This window comes from Equus przewalskii, chromosome 23, assembly GCF_037783145.1.
Source record: "Equus przewalskii isolate Varuska chromosome 23, EquPr2, whole genome shotgun sequence".
In the NCBI taxonomy this organism is placed as follows: domain Eukaryota; kingdom Metazoa; phylum Chordata; class Mammalia; order Perissodactyla; family Equidae; genus Equus; species Equus przewalskii.
Window position 1 is genome coordinate 5,050,416 of NC_091853.1, and position 16,147 is coordinate 5,066,562.

Sequence of the window (16,147 nt, forward strand, 5' to 3'; positions counted from 1 at the left end):
AGGGGAACTTTTAACAAAATGCAGATTCTGACTCAGAAGACAGGGCTGATAACCATTGTCCTATAATACCAAGCCTAGGGACTGGCAGAAAATAAGCAGTCAGAGATTCTATGACAGTGTATCAGAGAAACTTTTTTAAAGCACTGTGTCCCTAAATCCCAGGGTTACTACCGAAATTCTTGTAACCTTTAGTTAGACTGTTTTGCCATTTCATTTTGCTGTTAACTTACGTGTCATTCAGTCTGCATGATGTGTTCATTGCCTCTCATTTCATGGAGACAAGACAACTTTATTTTTTGCATCAGTTCCAGATGACCGCTTATAACTTTCAACGACCTATTTATTAATACGTGATTAAAAGAACATGCACAACACCTCTGTGCTTCCCTGTAGAACATTCAGGTGATGAGGAGTTTTTCTGCTTCTCTGATTTTCTCTTTGTGGGGGGTAGGATGATATAAATTTGCTGACTGAAGGGTCAAGCTGTAATTGGGACAACCATAATTGTGCATTACATTGATGGCAAACAAAGACTTTATTAAACAAAATATCAAATAGAAGAACATGGCATTTGGGGAGAATCCTTTTAATTACACAAATTACACATTTGAATACTGGTCTTTGAGTCCTTAGGAGAGAGTGACTGGTAGAGGGAGGGTCTGTGGTGATGTGTGCCTTCCTGTCTTGATTCCCGATCGTCTGCAGCCTCTGGTACCATCCAGAGGCTTCTCTGGAAGGCTTGTAGCAGAGGCCTAACAAGCTTCATAAGCAGCAACCACTGAAGACCCCAGAAGTCCTTGCGGGAATTCCTTCAAGTCAAAGACACTGCCTGCCTCCCAACAAAGTAGAGGCATTTTATTCCCCCCCAGTCTGGTCTTCTGGTAAGTCAGACGCTCCAGTCTCTGGCTAATTGGTATTTCCAGTGACAGCCAGGGCAAAGCCCACAGACCACTGCAGAAACATCCAGTCCTGGCGTCTGAGCCTTATGTTGGAGGAAGAGGAGAGGTGGAACAGGAAGGGATGGTGGGTGGAGAGTTTGGGCTTGTGGTACAATCCTTCTGCTCTGGTTCAGAGCTAATCGAAAGGAAATTCCATGTCTTTTATTCACAAGTATTTACAGAAAACTGCAGCAATTACACTGCAGTTAAAATCAAGTCTAGTAGGAAAGCTGGTACTCAAAAATAGAATCCTGTGGAAGTTGATTGAGGTGACCACTCAAAGGACAGTTTCTGAAAATGAGACAAAAAAATTAAAATAATTATTTTTTCCTTAAAGAAAAAAAGAAAGCTCCCATCATATCTATCTCCTGAGGCTCAACATAATCTCTTTCTAGAATCCAGATGTTCTGCCATCTACACTATTCTTCTTAGGAAACTCAACTATTCACTGAGCTTTTTGGGAGAGAGGAGGTGTCAGATTATTTTTGTTTTCCCAGCAGATCACATAAGAGATTGGCTCCATAAAAGACTGTAAAATTTTTCCAGCAGCCGTGACTTCCAGTTATCAAGCCAGGCTACAGTGTCAATACCACCTAGCAGCCATTGATGGGAATGTCATACAACCTGAAATAAGTTATGTCTTACTAGAACATTTCTATCCTAGAGGAAATGGACATCCTTATATGAACTCACATTCTATTGTCACTCCACTGCCATACCTGTCCCTTACTGCCAACACGATTCCCTTCATGGCCTGAAAATTTAATACATGCTTAAAATTTAACCTATAATTGTATAAAGACAAGTGAAGGTTTATATTCTTCCTCTTTCTTTTACTGTTGTATTTCTTTCAAAAATATCTTCATAGGTAACTTACTTTAAGAGCTTGGGTCAAATGCAGCATTTGTGAAAACTCCATATGTTCCTAGGTCGCTAAAAAAAGAAACACAAGGATGATCTGTCACATGATGCTTAATTCTTGACCACAGTCCAGCACAGAGTATTCTCCAGAGACCATGGATTACCACATCCCACCCCTGGAATTCTGCTTTAAAAGGAAGAGAAAAATAAATGCCAAAGTGATGAGATCCCACTTAACAGCTCTGGGTAATTTGCAGTGCATTTTACACCATGTTGTTATTGTTACTACTTTAGGTACTGAATACCCGCTCCGCCCGCTCAGGGGCTGCAGCTTCTTCCTGATGAGAGGAAATCCTTACAGAGTTCCCAGCCTTGATATTTGGTCATCTGGCAATAGTTTTCAGAAAATGGTAGTACTGCCCCCTAGAGGCTTTTAAAATTTTTCATAATGATCAAGAGTTCTAACCGCATTGAGTGGGTAGGAGCCAGGGGTGCTGGACATCCTGAGAGGCATGGACACCAAGGGATTGTCCTACACCCCACACAACTCTAGAATATCTACTCAATATTCATGCAGGTGAAAAATCTCTGAGCTTGGCACTTAACTGCTTAGATATAAATATTAAATATTTGTTTGCATCTTTAAAAATGCAATTGCCATATGAATTGAGGGAAGATTAGAACCAATTTTACAACTCTTCACCAGAGTCATTTATTATGAAAGACCAGGTTGGTGTTGGCACCACCTCTGATGCCGTTTGAGTCGCTAATGCCATATTCTAGCCGTAGGCCTTTATGGCCGTTGCCTTCAGATTCCCTCCAAAGGTGAAGCCTCTGCCAGCTCTGCTGATGTTGCATCCCAGGCTTAGCATGTCATTTCTGTTGGAAATCACTTTCTCTTTTATTTCTCCCTTATGTTATAATTGAGGCATTCATTGATTTTTTAAAAACATGTGCAGTTAGGATATATTGTCTGTATATTTTACCTCACAATAGTAAAGGGGGCATTGCAAAAGATTTGTTGCAAAAAGGGGGTGTTGTGTGTAATCATTCTGACATATTGTTGTAAATTAAAAAGTCAAACTAGAAAAATGTACTCAATCATAAAACATTTCCATCTTACCTTTGAGCAGTCAAGGGACTTTTCCCATCATCTGAAATAAGCAAGAAGACACAAATGATTGGTTTAAAAGAAAAAAAAAAATGAGATGAAGGATAAAGGTCATCATTTCTGTGACAGCAATTATTGGGGAAAGTCGGTGACTCATTTTTCAGATGGCTCATTATAAGGGGTGTATTGGGAACAGTCTGCCCCTGAGACGGAGGACCTGTTTTAGGCTAAAATAAACAGTTGACAATACTTAACTCCAGAGTCCTCTCACCTTCCTCCTCTTCTCTTTCAGTAAAAACTTCCCCTCATGTCTGGTCCCTGACTTCAGCCTCTTGACTATTTTTGGTTGTTGTTGTTGTTGTTGAGATCATCGGTTCTCAAAACCCATTTCTTTGGCACTTGAGGCTCCTATCATGGCATCGTGTGTCACACTCTCCCAGCCATCAGCTGGGCAAGCTGATAGCACAAACAAATCCATAGCAACATAACAGTGGATGTCTTCCCTCCTGGTAATATGCAATCAGGGGCCTCCAGTCTTAATCCAAACAATGGACTCTGATAGTGGAAACTTTAAAACATACCTATCCCATAGGTAGATAAAAGGGGAAAAACATCTTATGGCTAAATAAGTTTAGAAAACATTAGGTCAAATGGCAATGAACAAGTATATTTATTAGAGGGTATTACTGAACTTTCAAGGTGATAATGAACGTGCATTTTGATTCTGCGGGAGAGGGAGACATAGTATGCAGAATTTTCCTATTATTTCGTCATCAAATCCTAGGAAGTTTGAAATCATATCAGGACAGGTCAAGGGAAAACTCCCCATCCCCAGCAAGTGAATTTATTTATTATTAAAGATATTGGAGGATTAATGGCTGCTGGTCTCTCTCCATGGTTCAAAGGGTGTCCTAGATAGGTCTCAAAACTAAAGAAAATGCAGGAATAGTGATTCTTACATAATTCTGGAGATGAGGATCCAGGTCTTAGGAGCCCTTGCCTCTGCCTTCTGGATTTGGCTAAGTGAGCACAAATATTGCGTGGAGGGACTGGTTGTAGTTCTGGTCTTTAGGCAGAGTGCTACTCTTTGTCTATTGTCCTAGTCATCCACTCACAGGAGAGTATATGAAGACACTTTAGAAAAACAGCCTCAATGCAATGGTGGCTTTGTGAATCAAGAAAGCCTAAGAGTAGGGAGCAAGGTCTGCCCCTGAGCCGTCAAGAATAGGTGTTGAAACTCCTGAGTTCCATGAGCACTCTGTTAGGGACTTTTAACATAGTCACATTCAGTTACCTGGATTTGAACATTCCTGACCCCTCTGATGCCCCCAGTTACTTTCCCTGAGGAATGATGAAGCAGAACTCCATTAGCTTATAAAAAAAGTTTTCCAAACTTATAGACAGGCTAAGTGTCTGGGGCAGATAGAAAGAGGATGTTTTAACCCTTAAAGGATGGTTCCCTTCTTTTATTCCTAGACCAGAGTTCTTTTTGGATGAACAGTTTGATAAATACAGTTTCCCTCATAGAGGGTCTTCCATTTTGCTCATTTCCCTGCTTAAATCCTGCATTAGTGCCACAAGTTTTCATAGGAACGTGTGTATCTCTTAGCTTATCATACCAAGTCATTAACAAAGCAGTAGCTCCTTACACCTCTAGCTTCCTTTTTCATTTCCTTCACAAGCCTTTCTTGGTTTAGATGCACTAAGATGCTCAGCATAGCACTTTTCCAGCTGTTTCACCCTTTCAGGGCTCTTCGCAGGCCATTCTTTCTGCTGGAACTCTATTTCTATCTTTTTGCCTTAGAAAAATCCCTCTTATTCTTCCAAGCTTAAAAGAGACTTTTCTGACCTGTCAGTCTGGTTGGGGCACCTCTATTTTTTGTTCCAGTAACACTTGGGTTGTATTTTTGTCCTAAAACACTTACTACACTTCAGTATTAGCACTGACTTCACCTATCTATCTCGCCCACTGGATTATACATTCTTTAATATCAGGGACCATCATGCTGGGTCCTACCTAACACCCGTTCATCAGTAAATGACTGTTGCAAGAAAGAATGAGTGAAGGAGGGAAGCAAAACATTTTTCCAATTGGTTTTGGTGACACTAAGGTTACCTAGACCAGAGGCCCCCAAATGCCAGTGTGCAAACTGGCCTCATCGGAATTTTGGGGAGAGGCTTTCGAAAAATTTAGATTTCCAGGCCCATCTCCAGATCTCCCTATGTGAGGATCTGTATTTTTATAAAGGTAATTCCGACGGGCTGTCAGTTATCAAGATCACTTATCTTGGCCTTGTTTTCTTTTAACGCAAATGTTCTCAAGCATGGAAACTGTGGTTTCACTGCCCCATCTCAAATCACATGAAAGAAGAAAATAAAGAGAACGCTCTTTCCTATTTACCTTTTTGTTTGAAACGCTTTCTTAGCAGAACCAGGAGTGTCCCACCCATCACCAAACCTATTGCAGAAGCCACTGCTCCACCCATGTAAGTCAGGGCTTCCTGGATTGTCAGCGGCCCTGCTGCAAAACAAACACACATATGCAAGACATGAGAAGTGTATTGTACAGAAGACCCTCATTCTCCCAGAAGGGGCCAAGAGCTCTAAGATGTGCGATCAAGTAGGATCATAAAAGGTCCTGGTGGTGCTCACAACACGGCGTGCGAGATCTGGAATCCATAAAACCACTGCAGCAGACTGGGAAGCAGGGCCTGAGTTTTTATTCCACTGCTTAAATATCAAATGCAATTTCCAAGGAGTCAGGGTAAGGGCCCAATAAAAGGAATTAAACAATTAAATGGTAAACACGAGAAATGGAAGTTTGGGTAAATAATATAAACTGTGGGTAATTTTCTTGGGGGGGGGCAATCAAAGATTCAGTTAGGTATCAAAAAGTAGTTATGACAAGCTGCTAGAGAAAAAAATAAAAATGGGAGGGGGATGAAATAAACCTTACAAACAGATGGAACTTAAGGAAGACTTATGGTATTTTTGGAGGTGAATGTAAACAAAGGTCTTCTGAGATAACAAATTCGGAATCCAAGTGAAAGAATCTCCAGTTTGAAGTATTTTGAAACTTCGATGTGTATTACGTGCAGTTCATAAAGAATTGAAAGGATTCATTTCACAAATCTGAGCTCTGAAAAAGGAGTGGTGAGTCTACACAGAGTCGCTGAGTTTAATTCCCGCTGCTCTGTAGAAGGCAAGGAGACTGCTTGATTCATTGTGAAACATCTACTAAATGCAGGGGAAACCCAGTGATGGAAAGTGAGACCACTGCTAGTAATCTACAGAGAAGAAACTCTGGTTTTATTATTTTCCGTATCAAAGTGATTTCCTCATCTATATGAAAAACATACCTTGGCAGTTTGGCATGGTAGCTGACCACTGGCCACTCTCTTGGCATGCTGTACTTGCTGAGCCATTGAGTAACTGACCATCTGGACAATGGAAGCTGCAAGTTGATTCATAGCTGAAATTTCCCCAGGGGTTGGAGCAGTTCATTGCTACTGGCTCAATAGCGTGCAGCTTAGAGCATTTGACAGCTGCAGAAAAAAAGAAGGCAGGAAAAACAGGCATAGAGAATGAAGATAAAAGAAATTCTGGTTTCATTTGTAACCTGGTTAGCATTGCCAGTAGATGAGGTAGAGTATAATAGATCAGAAAGGAGACGAGCCACTTCTGACACTCGCACTAGCTCTTCCCACATCACACATACTAAGATATGCACTCAGAGAATGATAGCAAAGAACTAGGATGGGCACATAACAGCATTCAATAAATACCTGCTAATGGATTGCTCAATCTTACCCAGAAAAATGCTACTTACAAAATCTTGCTTCTCAAAAATATCATTTTGAATGTTATTACCACCATTGGCAATTACCTGGCACGTCAGCATGTGTTTATTAAAATACATAATAACTGTTCAACATAGTTGGCCTCTGAAAGTAGGAAAGAAGTTAGAGACTGCCACCCTCTTTAAGCTATTTTTCAGAGGACTTCAGCTTATTCTCCCTACTTTGTGGATAGGAAACTAAAGCTCAAGAGATTAAATATAACTCAAGCATTATTGAGCAATAGTGACATTTACAAAGCACTGTGCTATGCTTCAAGGGGAATATAGAGATGGAAGAGACGTAGTGCTTTATGCATAAGAAGATGGCTCTTCAAGAGGTATCAGCCATGGCTTATCTTTTTATTTATTCCAATTATGAAAATGTCAATGTTTAAACTGTCACGTAATCAATAGAATTGCAACTTGTATTTCACAATTCATATAGGTGGTTTCACGTTTAGCTTATTTATTGTTCTAACACATTTTGGTCATTTACAAATGTTTCCTCCTTTAGGTCTTTGAGTGCCAAGGCATTAGCTTGTGACAGGGGACAAGTGATATGCCTGCCGCACATTATGTCTAGTTGGGATTGCTGTGAATTTCATGGAGAAGTTGCCACTTGAAGTGGTTGTGGGGTTTAGATGGGATTTCAACAGGTAGGTCCAATGACTGGCTTGAGTGCTGGCTGGAAGAGACTATCAGATCTACTTGTTCTTTTTCACATTACCTCTGCACGCTGGAGCTACTGCTGTCCATTGTCCTGAAGGCCTGCATCTGACAGCACTGTCTCCTGTGAGCGTGAATCCAGCTTTGCATCCAAAGTAACAAGTGGTATTCAAACCAAAGGTTCCCAGATGGTGCCTACAGGACATTGTTCCCTGCTCTGGAGTGATGAGAGCTGGGCATCGCACCTCTGGAGTAGGAACTGATTTCTCACCTGTCGTGAGAAAATGTTTCAATTTAGAGAGCTCCCAATTAAAAGGAGCAGAACAGAATTAAGATTAGCACGGCATAACTGCCGTCTGCTCCTTTCATACTAAGGGTAACTCTAGCAATAGCTCCTTAAGGAAGTTAAGGAAAACTATTTATCTCAGGTGTGGAAAACCAGATGAGAAAAATTATTTAAAAGGGTCATTGGAGAGATGATTCTTCTGGCCAGAAGAAGAAACTGGGGGCTCAACGTTACCGATATTAAGAAAAAAACAAACGGGATCAACAAAACAAAAAACCTTGAGGAGTTGGTGCAGAAATATAAGAAATTCAGGAGAAAGTGAAATACGCATAGGCCAATTGCCTGTCCATTGCTGCTTTATTGGGAGATAGGATTGTCCTCTGGCCAAAGGTCAGCATGAAATGTAGGCATGAATGATGCCACTGGCTTTGTCACCAAATTGCCATGTGGCAGAAAGATGATGGTTGACATCTCTGCACCTCTGTTCCTTGTACTCCTCCTGGCAATGAGACAATGGAGGCCATTCAAGAAACTCAATAAAGCTCTTTGAGAAAAAGGATCCAAAATTATGAAAGAAAGTGTCTGCTTAAGAATCAATATATCTTTTATTCACAAATATTTTTAGAAATCCTTTCAGTCCTTATAATTTTTTAATCCAAAGGCTGTGTTTCCTAGACTTCAAGAAATAACCCATTTCTTAACAAGAAGTAGAGCTTTCACAATAATAATAGTATAATGTGTACTTGTCACATAGTAGGAACTTATATAAGTGTTTGTTATTTTTGTTGAAGAAATTTCTAGAAGAAGAGCTATCTCAGTGAGTGTATACTATTTTACCTTCGCAGGTTGGTGGAAGTGCTGTCCATCTTCCAGAAGCTGTGCATTCAACATTGTTGGGCCCTTCCAGCCTGAAGCCCTTGTTACAGGAGAAATGGCAGGTGGAGCCAACATTGAATTCTCCATGAGTGTCAGAACAATCCAAGCTTCCCCACTCTGGGGCAAATAATTCTGGGCACTTGATGGCTAGAGGATCAAATCAAGAATTTCACAATCTTCAAGTTTATTCAGAAGCTGTGTTCTGGATCAAATTAATTCATTCACGTATTCAACAAATATTTATTGAGCACCTACTATGTCAGGTGTTTTGCTAGGCAGCAGGCATTCCACAACAACTATGGCAGGTCCTTTACTACAGAGGGCAGGGGAGGGACGGTGGGCTTGCAGAGAGGAGTATAGGTAGAAGTCACAGAAATGAAGAAATCAAGTAGTAGAGCAGTCATGCCCAAGAACTCACGATTTCATCCTCTTCTCTCTACACCTTCTTCTTCAGAGACTTCATTGCCTCCCCTGGCTCTCACTGTCCTATCCATATGGGTGCAGTCCAGGACTTCACTTCTGCCCTTCCTCCTGCTGGAAACTACTTCCTCTTAGATATCCTGCTGTATCCTCAAATTCAACACATCTAAAACTGCAATAATCATCTTCTGTCCTAAACTATTTCCTCCATTTGGATCCCCAAGCTGTCCTTTTTATACCACAGTTCCACAGCACAGGAAAGCTCAAAACCTCCTGGTCAAGCCAGATTAGTCCCTGGGCATTTCCTGAACTGATCGTCCTGGTTCTTGGCTCCCACGGCCATGAATTTCTATTTTTTTTTAAAGATTTTATTTTTTCCTTTTTCTCCCCAAAGACCCCCAGTACATAGTTGTATATTCTTGGTTGTGGGTCCTTCTAGTTGTAACATGTGGGACACCGCCTCAGTGTGGCTTGATGAGCAGTGCCATGTCCGTGCCCAGGATTCGAACCAACGAAACACTGGGCCACCTGCAGCGGAGCGCACAGGCCCAACCACTCTGCCATGGGGCCAGCCCCCATGAATTTCTATTTTAACTGACTAACATACCACCCATCCGCTAGGATCCAACCGAACACAGCTTCTCCAAAGCCTCTGCTGATCACTGGAGCCTGAAGCCTTCCTCTCTGAATGCATCAGCTTTTTGTTTAAACTCATGCTGTCATATCACATGTCATATTTTTCCTCTTTTACTAGATGGAAAGCTCTGAAGACCCAAGAACCATAAATCTTTGTGTCCCACAGTTCACACTGCAGGATCTCGAGACGGGGTACTCAACAAGCATTTGTCAAGTAGATGAGTAAATGAATTTTTAATTCACTAACCATTTCCCTGAAAAATTGTTCTTATAAATCATTGCACTTACATATTTCTCTTAGCTTCATGTCTGTCTCTCCATTAAATTCTCTGACGTAAAACTATTATTAATCAACAAATATTGGGTTATTGACAAACTGAGTGACTATTCTTTCTCTAAATTCAAGGCCATCTGAAAGTAATGTCTTGGTTAGGTAAGGCTCATTTTGCTCAGCTATGTTGCGTTTTTAAAAAACTTCTTGAAATCCTACCTAATGCCTCATGGACGAGTCATGTATTGGCTTTTACACACTGGCCCACATTTTTTCAGTGACAGGCTATTCACCAAAGGATTGTGGATCCTTATTGCATGAATCCATTCAAACAGCCAAAGTAACATACTGAATTTTAGTTTAGTACTCTCAAATTTTCAAGTAATGAATAAATCCGTGTCTGGAAGATCAATTCCATTTATCAAACATTTATTAAATATATCTATTGGTATAAGTCATAGAGATTATGTAATCTGTGAACATTTTCACTAGAATAACTTTTTCATATCTCCCAGGACTTTGTATTTAAGCCCCCCAAAATGCATAATGTCAACTGCATGAGAGCAGGGACCTTGTCAGCTCTTCAGCACTGTATCTCAGGGAATAGGGTCTGGCACATAGTAGGGGTTCTAAAAATATTTGTCAAGTGAACAAATAAGTTAGTGAGCACAGTTTAATTTGGATGCATTCTAACAAGTGTTTTTACCTGGTCTGAAAAGAAACAAGAGGAGTTACTATTTTAAAAAATGAATTCAAGCGGCTGGCCTGATGGTGCAGCGGTTAAGTTTGCACATTCTGCTTCGGCATCCTGGGGTTCACCGATTCAGATCCTGGGTGCAGACCTATGCCCTGCTTGTCAAGCCATGCTGTGGCAGGCATCTCATGTATGAAGTAGAGGAAGATGGGCACAGATGTTAGCTGAGGGCCAGTCTTCCTCAGCAAAAAAGAGGAGGATTGGTGGCAGATGTTAGCTCAGGGCTAATCTTAAAAAAAAAAAAAAAGGATTCAAGTGACCCCTAACATACAAGGAGAATTACTACAGCATTAGGTCCACCTGGGAGATGTGGCCTTGGTCCCAATTTTGTCAGTCTTACTCTGTCAAGATTATAGATAGAGCCTTTTGTATCCACCGAAGCCTCTGAACTGTCATATGTAAAAATTGACCTTGTCCAATCAAAGGCCTCTAAATAAGTTTAAGGAGTTGCCTTTGAATCCTGTAAGGAAGCATGTCTTCCTGTCTGAGGGGCAGCCTTGATGAGGCACACAGAGGCCTACCCCCGATCTGGCACGTGGTAGGCTCTCAGCAAACATGGGCTGAATTAAATTTGTGGAGTTACCAAGGAAGCTGTTGGAGTGGAGGGGCCTAGTGCAGATGTAGATGAAGAGATTTTTACCAAAGAGAGGCCTCTGTGGCCTCCTTTAAAAAGGAGTCATATCCATGAGCCTACCATAAAACCTTACCTAAGACTGGGTAATTGCAAGAAGGACAGAAGACAGATAAGCATTGCTTTTATCACAGGCTTAATGCTCTGTTTTCGTGGACTTCCAAGGCAGTGCTGTCTTCACTGATTTTTTTGTAATCCATGAAGTAAGTCATGATTACATGTGAATTCATGGATTATTAGGTTCACTGGCACTCTATCATCAACTTACAACATACTGGTTTATGTTATTTCAAATAGATTTAGTAAATTCTTCTCTGTTTCTTTGTATCGTGTATTTTTACTTGAGTTGGATATCGTTCTGTCAAGAATTTTTTTAGAAACAGTATAAATAAATTTAACTGACTTGGTTGTTCCCAACTCAAACTTTAAACATAAAGACTAGGAACCCCCGTGGAGTCAGAGAAATGTTGGAGGAGTGGAGACAAAAAAATAGAGGCGTGAGCCAGGCCAGAGCTTAGAGGGCACCAACCTGCTCTATTTCAGGCCTTGCGAGCAGGAACAGGACAGGAGAGCAGAGCCAGCACAGAGACACAGAACCAGGACCCTCCCCACCCCACCACGGTGAGGCTGGTCATTAGGACTCGGGTCCAGCAGCAAGCCTGGTCTCCAGAGGGACAATGACAAAGTGATTGAGACAGCAGCAGCCTGCGTCAGGATAGCAGCCCAGCATGGGGACATGCGGGACACAGCAACGAGATACAAGCAATTCAGTGCCGCTTAGGTTCAGGGAAAGGAGAGCCCAAGTCCAGAGGACCAGGGCCTGGTGCTCTAACTAAAAAGGAAATACCTCAAAAAATGAACTCTCCCATTGCACTCTGAAGCAGGAGACTGAGCTCTCCATCTGCCACCCAGCCCCTGCCGACGTGGTGGCCCCGCGCCCCTCTGATAGAGCTTCGGACTCTGCCAAACACTACACAAAACTCAGGGTTCTGGTTTAACCCTCTTGCTGAAGAGTTAAAAATTCATGGACTCAGGCATATGGGAAAGAAGAGGAACTATTTGCCTAAATCTAGGGAATAAATTTGGAGAATGAGGTAGAAACACAGGTACAAAGCCCAGAGCTCAAGATGAGGCTCAGACAAGGTTGACGATTCTGAGGCCCGCAGTTCGCTAAAGGGGCTGCCCCGTGGTTGGGGTTGGTTCTAGATGCTGGGGGGCTGGGCCCACAGGGTGGGGGGGTAAACGCCTCCTCTCATGGAGGAAAGGAAGCTGGCAAGAAGAGGGGCTTCAGAGATTACAGATTTAACAACGATGTTGGTTCCACACATGATTTAAAACTTTAGTAAGACCATTCTTAGGGATTTTTTAATTCTTTAGCCTTAAAACACATTGTGGGAAAACAGAGCTCATGATAAAGGTCATGGGAAGAACGAATGAGTGGGTGAAAAATAAGTGATGAAGTGCAAGCCCTAATGCTGTCACCATCAGTGTTCTAGATCCCTTGCGTGGCTTGTACTTTATCTTTCTGACAGCAGATGGCAGCATTTTATGTTCTTTAACCTAGAAAATTCTTGACCAGGGAAGAGACCTCAAAGATGATCTTGTCCACTCCTCCTCTTTTGGAATCGAGAAAACTGAAGCCCAAGGGTGTGACATGACCTTCTAAATGGCACGTGACTTCGGGGAAGGGCAATACAGGTCTTTGGCTATTAATCCAGTGCTCATTCCACAAAAAGGAATAAATAAGATTTTAGTTTTTTTTATATAAACTAACAGATTTCTGTCAACATATTCTCTCATCTGATCACCAGGCACTGTCATTTCTGAAGTTTATTTCAGCAGTTATAGCTGCAAGCTGGGCGGTGGAAAAGCGTGAATTGACTGCTGGCTGACTCGGGATTTAGAAACCCGCCACTGGGAGGCAGTGTGGTGTAGTGGTTAAACACACTAGCCCTGTAATCAGGCTAGACCTGGATTTGAATCCTACCTCCACACTTCCTAGCTATTCAACCTTTACCAGCTATTTATCCTCTCCAAGCCTCTGTTTCTCCATCTTTAAAACGGGGATAATAATAATCATGTTAAAGATTGCTGTGTGGATTGAATGTGATAATGCCTATGAAATAGCTGGTACTTATTACACAAGCAATCAATATTAGCTATTATTACTGGTCTCATTGTTACTGAGTACTGAGCAATAAATTTGATCAATGTGTCTTTTGAAAGTAAACATGCGCTATGAATTAATTAATCTGGTAAACTTCCGTTTTAGAGCACACTATATGCTGGTACTGTGTCAGCCGGATGTTTTGGGGAATCAAAGACAGGTGAAAGCTGGCCCCTGCTTGCAGGATCCACTAGTTCGCCATCAACAGGGCTTGTGCTTGAGTAAATTTAACCAGTAAATGATAAGCTCCAATTCAACAGATATTTGTCACACACCCACTTTTACTCTGTCTAGTTGCTGTAAGGGATACAAAGATGAAGGAGCTCCTCAGGGAGCTCATAATCCACAAAGATGTGGAGGGAGGAGAGAAGGACCCAAATAGTTAGACTGGGAGATCCTCGAGGGGCTGCGATGAAATCACAAAAGCTCAGTGTCTGGGGCTTAGTAGTGCTCAATGAAGGTCAATATAGAAATGAGTGAATGAAGAGTGTAGTAGAAAAATGCTTTATAAAGAAGTGAAAGTCCCAGTGACATTGCTGGCTTCATCACTTACTAACAGCGTGAATTTCGACGAGTTACTTAATCTCCCTGAGCCTCTGTCCCGCAGCTCTAAGAAGGAGAAGATACCGCCTTTCCTCATTATTTCAGCATTGTGGTGGACATCGAATGCCATGGTGACACAAAAACACTCTATAAAACTGTGAAATTTTAACTAAAGGTACTTTTATAAGAATATTCACAGAGAGAGAGAGAAAAACTTTTGGTCCCCATTACCATGCTTTGTGGAGAGTATGTTTCTTTTAGCTTAAGAACAGCTTTATGTGAATCCCTGGCGATTCTCCATGCTGTAGTGTTACCTGAGAAGCCAAGAGAAAGGACAGACAGGGCATCCTACCTTCACACATCGGTGGGGAACCTGTCCAGTGTCCAGATGGAGTGCAATCCAATCTTTCTGGTCCAGATAAAGAGAATCCCTCATCACAGGTGAATTGGCATGTGGACTTATAACTGGAATCTCCAAGAGGTCGGACACAGGTCATTGTTCCATTCCGAGGGCTTGGCAGAGGTGTGCAGGTAATGGCTGTCAGGGGCATGGCAGAGGGGGAGAGAAGAGACTGTTTTAGAACACAGCAACCTGAAATCAGCATGTGTGTGTGCACGCGTGTGCATACGTGTGTGTGTGTGTCGGGGGAGCGTGGTCCTCAATACCCAAGGGCAGCATTTGGTTAGAAAAGATCGAATTTCCTGGTGCTCTATCACCGGTTAGAGGTCATGGACGTGTAAACTAGAAGCAGCGCACGGTTGATTGGCGTCCTGAAACGCTCCCCACAAAGGGCCGTAGATGTGGTCTTAAAGGGAGCTGGTGCTTTGTTAGGGAAGAGCGTGATGCAGCTCATTTCAGCTGCCCCTGAACACGAGTAGGAGTGGCTGCTTCCTTGACACCTTCTTCAGAAACAGACCTGATGACCTTGCCAGAAAACAATGACGAATGATTGGAAATAGAAAAACAGAGTAAAATACTTTCTCTCCCTCCAAAAATTTCCTTTCCCCAACCAAGTGGTGGAAAGAATCTGGTCCAAATCCTGGCTCTGTTACTCATTGGAATGTATCTCTGGACAATAAGCTTTCTGAACCTCAGTTGCTGCATCTATGAAATGGGAAAAATAATAATCCTTGCCTTGCAGGGATCCTCAAAAATAGTACAAAATAGTAAGTTAAATAAATCATATATAAAAATTACATCTAAAAATATATTTAAGAAGTCATGGACACAAAGTAGGCACATAATGTTATTAGCCATCTGCAAATTCTCTTCCTACCAGTCTCATCCTACAGTGGCCAGCCCCAAATGACTCTGCTGCTCACTTACAAAAAAAGTGAATGCCTCTTTGAGATCTTAAACATGTAGAGTTTGAGGGGCTAGGGGACTTGTTTGGGTTGGATATCATGCTCTGTGACTTTTGGCAAGTCATTTAACCTCTCTGAACTTTGATACGTTCACCTTTAAAATGTGGAGAACAGCATTACTTAGCTCCCAGGAGTTTTACAAGGATCAAAAGTGAAAACATTCTGTATGCAGATGTTAATAACTGTCAAAGTGTTCCTCTGTCAATTAATGAAACAATAAAGCCTGGAATAAACATGCTGGCATTAAAAACTGAAGACTGACAGAATGCACGGTTTAGGGTGTTTGGCCTGATTGACCAGCGTATGGCTTTAGACCAGAGACCGCGGCAGTATGGCTGAACCTGGGGCCATTCTTCAGCCACTGACTTGAACTGCTTGAGGTTTCGAGAGCATTTTCTATGCTGTTCACTTCCTTTTATCCCTTCCCCTCTCTAGCTACCTTCCTCCCAATCTGATAAAGTTGTCCAATGACCTAATTATTTTCTACCCCATGAAAACTCCTTCTGAATTCAGTGTGTGTGTGTGTGTGTGTGTGTGTGTGTGTGTGTGGTGGGGGAGGGGAGAGGAGACAAGTGGAGAAGCCTATAAACTGGAAGGACAGGTTGGGAGGGTCTTGATGCCATGGCATCCATTCCCAGCTCTTTTGTGCCTTGCCTTCAGAGAGCCGGGTGGGCGTACAGGGGTGGGGGAGCAGTGAGAAGGGAAATCGTCTGATAACACTTTCTCAGAAGTATTACAACAGCTAGTGGATTGCACGCCTCGTGCCTTCCTACCCAGCCCACGT

General features: G+C 42.1%; 1 protein-coding gene across 7 annotated transcripts in view; it reads right to left on the reverse strand.

Annotated features, from left to right (window-relative positions):
• Positions 1 to 516: 516 nt before the first annotated feature.
• SELP (selectin P) overlaps positions 517 to 16,147 on the reverse strand; it is a 46,599-nt gene continuing 30,968 nt past the window's right edge. For 2 of the 7 annotated variants that reach the window (XM_008525544.2, XM_070591398.1), the window contains 8 exons: positions 14,351 to 14,536; positions 8,538 to 8,723; positions 7,476 to 7,685; positions 6,270 to 6,455; positions 5,312 to 5,431; positions 2,923 to 2,953; positions 1,816 to 1,871; positions 517 to 1,229 (listed from right to left, as the gene is read on the reverse strand). In XM_008525544.2, coding sequence (XP_008523766.2) covers positions 1,817 to 1,871; positions 2,923 to 2,953; positions 5,312 to 5,431; positions 6,270 to 6,455; positions 7,476 to 7,685; positions 8,538 to 8,723; positions 14,351 to 14,536 — 974 coding nt within the window. In that variant the 3' untranslated portion in view covers positions 517 to 1,229; position 1,816. The remainder of the gene's footprint in view (positions 1,230 to 1,815; positions 1,872 to 2,922; positions 2,954 to 5,311; positions 5,432 to 6,269; positions 6,456 to 7,475; positions 7,686 to 8,537; positions 8,724 to 14,350; positions 14,537 to 16,147) is intronic. The other 5 variants (XM_070591399.1, XM_070591401.1, XM_070591402.1 and 2 more) reach the window with 3 other exon arrangements.